At 48.6% G+C, this 10,972-nt stretch overlaps 1 protein-coding gene across 1 annotated transcript; it reads right to left on the bottom strand.

Moving 5' to 3' along the window:
• Nucleotides 1-6,225: 6,225 nt before the first annotated feature.
• LOC132585876 (homeobox protein Nkx-2.4-like) lies at nucleotides 6,226-10,668 on the bottom strand. The gene is made up of 2 exons (XM_060257754.1): nucleotides 10,410-10,668; nucleotides 6,226-6,777 (listed from the first exon to the last, which is right to left on the bottom strand). The coding sequence occupies exons 1-2, from the start codon at nucleotides 10,666-10,668 to the stop codon at nucleotides 6,230-6,232; spliced, it is 807 nt and encodes a 268-aa protein (XP_060113737.1). The 3' UTR covers nucleotides 6,226-6,229.
• Between the last annotated feature and the right edge of the window lie 304 nt (nucleotides 10,669-10,972).

Genomic DNA, 10,972 nt, shown 5'->3' with positions numbered 1-10,972 from the left:
ACAGGAAGCAAGGCCCTGAGATCATAAGCCGGGAGAGCTGCACAACAAAAAAGGCAGGTTTCCTTCCTTCCTCCCCCTCCACGCCAGTCTCCAGTCTTTGATGTGGAGGGGAAGTTGGACTTGGACTTGGGTTCAAATCCTGACTTTCTCCATGCAGACTGGCTGAAGTTTGATCGGCAAGTGCTACTGCTGAATGGGGGTGTGTGTTAAAGCTTTGAGCCTGATTTTGGAGATTTAAAAGGTGCTTTGAACACCCCCCCCCCCCCGGACTCCTTCCTAAATGATACTTGGAATAGTGAGGAGGGGCTGTGGTTCAGTGCCAGAGCTTCTGCTCGGCATGCAGAGGTTCAATCCGTGGCATCTCCAGTTAAAAGGACCAGGCAGGAGGTGATGGGAAAGACCTCTGCCTGAAGACGCCTGCTTTTCAGGCAGTCCAGTGTAACACTTTTAAGATCCAGTCCCATTTCTCTGGTATTTATCTTGCTTCCCCATTTGCGCATATAGTGTCCTTGCAAGCACCACAACAATGTTTTATCTTGTTTCGGAAAACTTTCCATTTGTAATCCTACCAGAAAGGTATCTGGCGCTCTTTTAATATCATAGCCCCAAATTTTCGAGGTTTCTTGTTGAATCATTTGCCAAAACTGTTTTGCTTTATCACAAGTCCACCACATATGGTAGAAAGAACCTTCATGTTTTTTACTTTTCCAACACCTGTCTGATATTTGATTGTTCATTTTTGCTAGTTTCTTAGGCGTCATATACCATCTGTACAGCATTTTAAAACAATTCTCTCTTATATTGTAACACGTCGATATTTTCATAGAGTTCTTCCGTTGGTGTTCCCATGTCTCCATTTGAATTTCTTTGTTCATATTTATTGCCCATTTAATCATTTGAGGTTTCACTACTTCATCTTCTGTAGACCATTTCAATAGCAACTTATAAACCTTTGAGATCAGTGGATAAACTTACTAGAATCTTAAAAGACTGCAGTTCAGAAGAATTTAAGGATGACTGGAAAAAGTGTCAAGAATATGTTGAAAAACAATGGAAAGTTAAGAGACACTTAGTGGTATTTGATAATAGTACCTGAACTCTTAATGGGAAGATAAAGCAGATAATATGGTTTCTGATTTGAGATGTAATTGTAAGGGTGATTAGATCATAAGAAAAATAGAAGTTTAACTTCAATAATTGTTAGTGCATAGTCTTGGTTTATTATGTGTTAGATGTATAAGTGAAGATTCTATAATTGTGAATATTACCTTTCTTTCTGTTTTAAGTACTTAAGCACCGACGGAAGTCAAGAAATTGAGGCGTGGGGAAGGAAGACATTTGTACGTATTGGTTAGTAGTGGTTGATATTTGAAAGTATACGGTCAAATATATTTCAATATGTTGCAAAGAATAAAATTTGTTAAAAAAAAAAAAAAAGGGACCAGGCAGAAGGGGGTGGGAAAGACCTCAGCCTGAGACCCCGGAGAGCCATGAAGTGGGGCTGTGGCTCAGCGGAAGAGCCTCTGCTTGGCATGCAAAAGGTCCCAGGTTCAATCCCCGCCATCTCCAGTTCAAAGGACCAGGCAGGAGGGGATGGGAAAGACCTCAGCCTGAAACTCTGGAGAGCCATGAAGTGGGGCTGTAGCTCAGTGGCAGAGCCTCTGCTTGGCATGCAGAAGGTCCCGGGTTCAATCCCCGGCATCTCCAGTTCAAAGAACCAGGCAGGAGGTGATGGGAAAGACCTCTGCCTGAAGACGCCTGCTTTTCAAGGCTTGCTCAATTGCACAGAAGCTACAGAGCAAAACCTCTATTTTCTCCATTGGCTGAGGCTCCTCCCTTGGGGAGGAAGGGGGGGAGGAATAGCTTTGTCAGGCTCTCTCAGTCGCACAGCAGAGCTACTGAGCCAAGTCTCTCTTCCTTCTGTTGGCTGAGGCATCCCCCCCCACTAGTCCCCTAGAGAAGGAAGGAAAGAGCCAGAGCTTCCTTTGCCCAGTTCCCTGGATCCCATACCCATACCAAACCTTTAATGGCATAATAGATTCAGATAAAAATACACAGAATATAAAAATTTAAACATTGGAGATAAAATCAAAATAAAACCGAGCTTACAGATACATTCAAACATGGTCAGAATTAAATTTAAGGATGTCAGCCAGAAATTTTGCCACAGCCTCACTAACCACCCCCTCAGTATCACTCAATAAATAATAACAGGGTGGCAGAATAGACAAATCTGGAGAAAAAGAAAGCTTGCCAAATAAATCTTTACGGAGGTTATGGTAAAAAGAACAATCAAGCAATATATGCTGGATTGAGTCAGGGGTATTCGCTCCACAGGAGCAAAGTCTGTCGGCTAAAGGGACTCGCTGATATCTCCCTTGTAAAACTTTGGAGGGAAACGCGTTTAGTCTGGCCAACATAAATGCCCTGCGATGACTTGGAGTGGTTAGGTCTGATAGATAATTGGGCATTTTGCCACAAAAAGCATAAAGACCTAAGGAAGCTGGGGAGCAAGTATAAGGGAGAGTTGGCCGTAATTTCGTTTCCTCCAATTCCCACAGTCTCAGTTTAATACATCTGAAGATATATGACTCTTCAGAGGTAGAAAAATCATCTACCTCTAACCCCAATTGATTGAGTTTAGACAGAAGCAGTGCTGTCCAGGACGAAATATATGGGTCTCTTTTCATACAATCAAGAAGGCTGTTGGGATCCAGTTCCCTGGATCCCATGGGAGAAATATAAAGAAAGCACCTTTAAAACCAACGAGTGCTAATGTTTTAAGTATGTTTATTTTAAGTTTTTTAAAAAAATCTTTAGTCGTGTTTGTCTGTGTCCTTTAAAAAGTTTATATCTCTGGTACCTGATCTTAGATAGGTACACACACGGCCCAGCCCAACATGGCCCGACCCGGCAAGGTCTCCTTTATGTCAGATCCGGCCCTCATAAGAAATGTGTTTGACACCCCCTGCTATATAGGATTAAAATGTTTACATTTTTAAAAATTTCCCGATTATTCCACAGGTTCTGGCCTCCCCACTGCTCCAAGGCATTCGGAGGCATCAGGCCCACCGCCCGGAGCCCTCTTGTTGTGGGTGTAAAAACATTTTAAAGCCACTTCGATCTCTCTCACTCTTCACAACGACCCTGCAAAGGAGGCTGCAACTGCTCCCGTGGTTCAGGTGGGCAAACAGAGACGACCAGGTCACTTGCCAGCTCCCCCTCCCCCCATACAGGGGTGGCCAAACTTGCTTAATGTAAGGGCCACTTAGAATAAACACCAAATGTCTGAGAGTTGCAAGACATGAATGTCAGACATTTGAGAGCCGCAAGACAGGAAGGAAGGAAGGCAAATAGATGGGGGAAGGAGTGGAAAGAAAGCACCTTTAAATTCATTCTTCAAGCTGCTGGCTGGCTTGAAGCAGTGATTTAAAGAGACAAATTCCTTCTCCAAGCCAGCTGACAGGGCAGTGGGGGCTTCGAGAGCCACACAATATGTGCAAAAGAGCCACATGTGGCTCCCGAGCCGCAGTTTGGCCACCCTTGTCCCCATATCTTTCCAACCTCTACCACATCCTCCCCGCTCATTGAGTTTACTACTGCATAGAGCCCATTGAAAGCCCTGTGGTGCAGAGTGGTAAAGCTGCAGTACTGCGGTCTGAAATCTCTGCTCATGTCCTGAGTTCGATCCTGGAGGAAGCTGGGTTTTCAGGTAGCTGGCTCGAGGTTGACTCAGCCTCCCATCCTTCCGAGGTCGGTCAAATGAGGATCCAGCTTGCTGGGGGGAAAGCGTAGATGACTGGGGAAGGCAATGGCAAACCACCCTGTAAAAAAGTCTGCCGTGAAAACGTCGTGATACGACGTCACCCCAGAGTCGGAAATGACTGGTGCTTGCACGGGAGACCATTCCTCAAAGCCTGTTGAGCATTTGGTTGCAAGCTGTGTTGCCTTGGAGTTCTCTAGCAGTCTGTTTGAGATGCAGGCACAACAAGAAGAAGAAGATATTGGATTTATATCCCGCCCTCCACTCCGAAGAGTCTCAGAGCGGCTCACAATCTCCTTTACCTTCCTCCCCCACAACAGACACCCTGTGAGGTGGGTGGGGCTGAGAGGGCTCTCGCAGCAGCTGCCCTTTCAAGGACAATTCCTGCGATAGTTATGGCTGACCCAAGGCCATGCCAGCAGCTGCAAGTGGAGGAGTGGGGAATCAAACCTGGTTCTCCCAGGTAAGAGTCCAAACACTTAACCACTACACCAAGCTGGCTCTCCAGTTTAGCACAAGAATGGCACGTGATGTTGTAAAGATGGCTGCACCACACACTTAATTGTGCTGGGCTTCCCCCCCCCCCTTTTTTTTTAAAAAGTACCTTTACTTCACAGAGAGAGGAAGCACAGGCATGTTTCCGATGAGCTAAAACTGGGTGATCATTTCTGGCTGTGTAGAAAAGGCTGAATGAGGACTGGAGCTCTTTCTGTGGTCCAGGCACACCCACCCAGCCAGGGCCGGATTAACCATTAGGCAAAGTAGGAACTGGCCTATGTGCCCCCATGCCTTTAGGGGCCCCTGGCTGGCTCCCCCCACCAATTTTCACCCTGCTTGCAGCCAGCAACTGAGCGGCTCTTGGCCCGACTTCCTGGTGCAGCTGCTGCTGGCGTCGCCACCAAGTCTGCCTCTCTCTGCTTCTCCTAGCAGCTTTGTGAAAGGGGCTTTTGAGAAGGTGAGTACAGGCTGCAGCAGGGGCCATGGGTGGTGGGGCGGGCCCTCCGACTCTGAGATAATTTGTGAGGGGATTTTGACTACTTAGGGGTATAATCCGGCATTGCACCCAGCACTGGTACACACAAATGGCAAGTTTAAAAATACATTTTTTCCCCCTCAAGTTAAATATTGATCAGGTATTCCTTTTTTTTCAGGAGAAGAACTTTACCCAGAATGATTGAAGTGCAAGATTCAGATATATTTGGTGTCCATCCAAGGGTACAAAAGTAACTGAATTCGTACAGCATGCTGCGTAGAGCAATTTTTCACTGCCTCGCCCCTGGTGCGCTTGTGAGAAACAAACAACTTTGTGCACATGTGAGAAACAAGCTGAAACCGGCAGGATGAAGATTATACATCTGGATTCTATCCATAACATGGACACAGTAGATTTGCAGAGCCTCGGTTCGTCTTGGAGCTGTGCAGGGAAAGGAAAGGGTGTTTAACCCTTCAACCTCCAGTCACTTTTGATGACTGAAAGCGGGCTTTGGTGTTAGAAGTTGAGGGGCGGGGGTGTTTTCAAAACCACACGCCTGCAGTTTGCATTTTGAGGCAGGTGATCTTGGATCTCATCTGTCTGAGGCCACAAATGTGCTCTTGGTGTGAGATTTCAGACAGGCGCATATCGGGTTTCTAGATCAATGGACAGACATGCAGAAAAGTCAACTTACGGCCATATTTCAACCTTCCCATACTTTACAACATATATTTGATTTTGGCCTTTGTGTCCGAACCAAAATGTAACCAGACAGCTAAAAAACAAAACCCTAATAAACTTGGAACCAGAACTTGACCTTAAGTTGTCAACAGTTTTCCAGCGCCAACTTGGTTTTGGTTCCTCAGCCCGCTCTCTGTTCCTTTGGTACAATGGGGTTGCCAATCCCCAGGTGGGGGCAGGGGATCCCCCAGTTCGGAGGCCCTCCCCCCGCTTCAGGGTCATCAGAAAGCGGGGCGGGAGGGGAAACATATGCTGGGCACTCTATTATTCCATATGGAGACCAATCCCCATAATGGAGAATTGATCTATGGGCATCTGAGGCTCTGTGGGGGCTGTGTTTTGAGGTAGAGGCACCAAATTTTCAGCACAGCATCCAGTGCCTCTCCTCAAAATACCCTCCAAGTTTCAAAAGGATTGGACCAGGGGATCCAATTCTATGAGCCCCCAAAGAAGGTGCCCCATCCTTCTTTATTTCCAGTAGAAGGAAGGCATTGAAAAGGTGTGTGGTCCCTTTAAATGTGATGGCCAGAACTCCCTTTGGAGTTCGGTTATGCTTGTCACAACCTTGTGCCTGGCTCCACCCCCAATGTCTCCTGGCTCCACCCCAATATCTCCTGGCTCCACCCCAATGTCTCCTGGCTCCACCCCAATGTCTCCTGGCTCCACCCCAATGTCTCCTGGCTCCGCCCCAATGTCCCCAGCTATTTCTTGAATTGGATTTGGCAAAGCTTTGGTACTGTCCCTTCTCGGGCCTACCAGGGCTTGCCAAACACCAGACTGCTTCCAGCAGCTTTTATGCCAGGCTGCGAGTCAAGGCTGGAAGTGGGGCTCAGAGAGAAACTCTGGCTGACGAGGCCACTCTGCATGAGTCCCGGCAGATGGCAGGTAGCTACCGGCAAAGACTTCTCCTCCACCTGGGAGCCGGCAAAGCCGTAAGCTTCTTGCGGAACGGGCGCGCTGCTGTCGCAGAGCTGGTGAATGTCCTGGCCTGTAGCGACCTTGGAGTCCTGTTTGGCCTGCTTCTTCATCTTGTAGCGGTGGTTCTGGAACCAGATCTTCACCTGGTTCGGGGTGAGGCAGGTGATGCTGGCTAGGCGTTCCCGCTCAAAGGCCGTCAGGTATTTCTGCAGCTCGAACCTCTTCTCTAGCTCGTGTACCTGGGCCCGGGAGAACAGGACCCGCCGCTTCCGTTTGGAGGGGTTCGCCACCAGGAACGGGGAAGACTTCGCCACATCGCCGAGGTAGCCAAGGCAGTCGGCTCCGGGCATGCTGAAGCCCAGCGGCCCCACATACCTGGAGACTGGGAGAAGAACAAGATGGAGGCAGGACAGAGTTAAATGCAGCATCATATCTGAGGAAGAGGAGGAATCTTTGTCCTTTAGCAAGTTGCTCCTGAATACCGAAAGCAGTACGGTGCAGTGGTTAGTGTCAGACTAGGTCAGGGGTGGCCAAACTTGATTAACGTGAGAGCCACGTAGAATAAATGTCAGTTGTTTGAGAGCTGCAAGGTGTGAACGTCAGATATTTGAGATGAGGGAGGGAGGAAGGAAGGAAATAGATTGGGGGGAGAGGTAGAAAGAAAGCAACTTTAACTTTAAATATATTATCCAAGCTGCCAGCTGGCTTGTCTTGGTAAAGTGATTTAAAGAGAGCGATGCCTTCTCCAAGCCAGCCAATGGGGCAGTGGGACCTTCAAGAGCCACATAATATGTGTGAAACAACCACATGTGGCTCCTGAGCCGCAGCATTGCCACCCCTGGACTTGGTCCTGGGAGACCCAGGTTCGAATCTCCCCTCTGCCATGGGAGCTGGCTGGGTGACCTTGAGCTGGTCACATGCTCTCAGCCTGCCCTATCTTGGAGGGTTGTTGTGGGGATAAGAGGGAGAAGAAGAATGGAAGCCACTTTGCATCGTTGAAAAAAGCAGAGTATAAATAAAGTAAAAACCATAAGCAAGCCAATAAAATAAGACACAATTGGCTGTTGTACTTGGGAACCAAACTATGCTATGCAAATGTTTTGAGAATGGGCAGTTTAGCAGTGGCTTCCAACCTTTTTAGGAGCCCCATGGTCCAGAGTGGTAAAGCTGCAGTACTGCAGTCCTAAGCTCTGCTCACGACCTGAGTTCGATCCCCGGTGGAAGCTGGATTTTCAGGTAGCCGGCTTGAGGTTGACTCAGCCTTCCATCCTTCCGAGGTCAGTCAAATGAGTCCCCAGCTTACTGGGGGGGAAGCGTAGACGACTGGGGAAGGTAAGGGCAAACCACCCCGTAAAAAGTCTGCCATGAAAACATTGTGACAGCAACGTCACCCCAGAGTCGGAAAAGACTGGTGCTTGCACGGGGAACCTTTCCTTTCCCAACCTTTTTGGCACCAGGGACCGGTTTCATGGAAGACAATTTTTCCACGGACCTGTGCGGGGGAGGCAGCACTGGGTTTTTGCCACCCTAGGCTGCCCCCCCCACCTGCACCCCATCCCTGCCCCCACGGGGGAGTCTTTAAATGGGGGGAGACCTGGGTTGCTTTTGCCACTTCCCTGTGAGCTGGCCAGGTGCTAGGAGGCCAATCTGCCTCCCCCTCCCATTTAAAGACCCCCACCCGAGGCTGCGCTGCCTCTTTCGTCTGCCTGGGTCCTGGGTGGGTGGGGGCAGTGCAGCACCTCTGCCTTGCTCCTCAGCCCAGTTGCTAGCAGGCCACGAACCGGGACTGGTCTGCAGCCCGGTGGTTGGGGACCCCTGGTTTAGAGGAATCCCCTCAGAGGATAAGCCTGTGTGGAAGAATGCAGAGTGGGAATCATTAGCAATTAGTGTTAATTGGATGAGAGTGGGTGTTGGGAGGACTTTAAAAAATGAAAAAAAGGGGGAGGAATCTACCCAAGATATGACTGTGATAAATGAGGATCAGGCTGTCAAAAGAAGTCATTATAAAAACCGAAATATTTATTATGACGTACACATTAGCAAAAGATGTTAAAAGAAATGGTCCAGAAATCACTTAAAACTTTTTACATACAGAGATAATAGGTAAAGGAAAGGTCCCCTGTGCAAGCACCAGTCGTTTCCGACTCTGGGGTGACGTTGCTTTCATAACGTTTTCACGGCAGACTTTTTACGGGGTAGTTTGTCATTGCCTTCCGCAGTCATCTACACTTTCCCCCCAGCAAGCTGGGGACTCATTTGACCGACCTCGGAAGGATGGAAGGCCGAGACAACCTGGAGCCGGCTATCTGAACCCAGCTTCCGCCGGGATCGAACTCAGGTCGTGAGCAGAGAGTTGGACTGCAGAACTGCAGCTTTACCACTCAGCTCCGCGGGGCTCCTTTATTAAGATGTATGCATTAGCAAAGGATAAAATAGGTTAAAAGAAACAGTCCAAATATCAGACTCTTAAAACTTTTTACATACAGAGATAATTGTTACAATTGATGGGTATATCTTATGATCAATAGACCATACGCATTTCATCTCTCAGGGGCCTTCCTCAGTGATCAAGGTTACTATTATAAAACAACATACATTCACAGTCGAGTTGATTGCTAAGTTTTGATGGAAGCAACACACATCTAGAAATGTTGGATATCTGGTACCAGTGCAGAATGACTTGGAGAGCGTGTGCCATTACCATGAGAGAATATCCATGGCCTACTGTGTAAACTTTTAGCAAGTGCCCATCATATGAGAAAGCAACATCTGGCTTTAAAGAAAATCTTTTTTTCATAGATTTGCTCCCAGATGTGTGTTGTTTTATAGCAGGGGTGGCCAAACTTGCTTAACCAAAGAGCCACATAGAATAAACATCAGATGTTTGAGAGCTGCAAGACATGAACATCGAATGTTTGAGGGAAGGAAGGAAGGAAGGAAGGAAGGAAGGAAGGAAGGAAGGAAGGAAGGAAGGAAGGAAGGAAGGAAGGAAGGAAGGAAGGAAGGAAGGAAGGAAGGAAGGAAGGAAAAGAGATGGAGGATGGGATGGAGGAAGAAGTGGAAAGAAAGCAACTTTAAATGCTTTCTCCAAGCCCCTGACTGACTTGGCTTGGAGAAGTGATTTAAAGAGAGAAATGCCTTCTCCAAGCTGGCTGATGGGGTCTTTGAGCGCCACGCAATATCTGTGAAAGAGCCACAATTTGGCTGCTCCTTTTTTACTCAGAAGGGAACAAGCCCAAAGCACTGAATCATGCAGAGACGCAACAGGCAACATCCATCTGGGTGCTATCACTAAGGTGTCTCAGCCTCGAGCGCAGAATGCTTCATCTAAATGCAAAGGTGTCCACAGAATTAACCTCCCCGCCCTCCTTGAGGAGACTGACTGGGCAGGGGTAGGCTTAGAGCAGTGACTCACACAGAGGCACAACGACGGCTTCCCTTGAGAATGCCTTCATGCCCTCCATTGGTTTCTCCCAACATAGGATGGAGCTCCTAACACCAGGAGTTATGCGGGTCATGCAGAGACTTCAGGCCCTGTTTTAACATTGTCTCCTAAAAATTCCCAGGGAGGGGAGAGGAATTCCTGCATTTGGGTACCACACTATAGTTTGGAGGGGGTTTGCCCATGACCCCAACTCCTGGTTAAGACCAGCCACCCGGGGGGGGGGCTGCGAAGAGAGTCTTACGGGTACTCTCTAAGCATCCTGACAATTAAAAAGCTCTCCTGGTGTTCACCGTAATGACAGATGTTTCATAGAACCATACAGTCGGAAGGGACCTCCCGGGTCATCTAGCACAATGCAGGAAACTCACTAACACCTCCCCCTAAATTCACAGGATAGAATCCTAGAATCATAGAGTTGGAAGGGACCTCCAGGGTCATCTAGTCCAACCCCCTGCACAATGCAGGGAACTCACAAACACCTCCCCCTAAATTCACAGGATCCTCATTGCTGTCAGATGTCGCCCTAGCTATTAGAATAAAAGATCTGACCGGCGGCGGGCATCACTCACTCGATGGGTAGGGTCCTTCCAGCGTCCCAGTGGCGTACCACTCCCCGTGGGTCACCCCGTTCCTGAAGTTCTCCTGAGGGTAGGCGGGCAGGTCGGCAGGACCGGGGAAGGCACCCGGGTAGCACCCCAGCATGGGATTTTGAGGGAGGCAGTGGGCGATGGAGAATCGGGGGCTGGCCATGCCAGGCTGGTGGGCGCTTGGCATGAACTGGGCCACCTCTTCTAAAGCTTCCATGGCAAACCCTTTCAGCTCTTCCATGGGGCCCCCCCGGAGGCTTTTTCAGCTTCCTGTCCCACCACAATCCAGACAGGACTTTGCTGAAGAGTTTCTGGTCATTCTCTTCCTTTTTTATCTCAAGAGTTCCCCATCTTATCAGGGATTACGAGCTCCACCTACCACAATGGGGTGGGGGTGGAGGGAGAAGGAGCCGCCCTCTCCCCTTGAGGAGGCTAACCAAACAACAGGAGTGAGGGGGAGAAAGTCCCAACCAGCCCAGAGTTAATGGAAGCAGATCGGTTTTAAAGCCCTGCAACCCAAAGGAAGATGCCAAAGGGAAATCCGA

This window comes from Heteronotia binoei, chromosome 17 (genome assembly GCF_032191835.1).
Source record: "Heteronotia binoei isolate CCM8104 ecotype False Entrance Well chromosome 17, APGP_CSIRO_Hbin_v1, whole genome shotgun sequence".
Taxonomy (NCBI): Eukaryota; Metazoa; Chordata; class Lepidosauria; order Squamata; family Gekkonidae; genus Heteronotia; species Heteronotia binoei.
The sequence above is the reverse complement of the archived record's forward strand: the minus strand, read 5'-3'. Positions and strand labels throughout refer to the sequence as shown.

Bases quoted from the DNA above. Each gene is read 5' to 3' on its own strand.
- LOC132585876 (XM_060257754.1), bottom strand. From the start codon at position 10,668: ATGGAAGAGCTGAAAGGGTTTGCCATGGAAGCTTTAGAAGAGGTGGCC. The intron at 6,778-10,409 runs GTGAGTGATGCC...TTCTTCTCCCAG, and splicing joins GGAAGGACCCTACCCATCGA to TCTCCAGGTATGTGGGGCCG.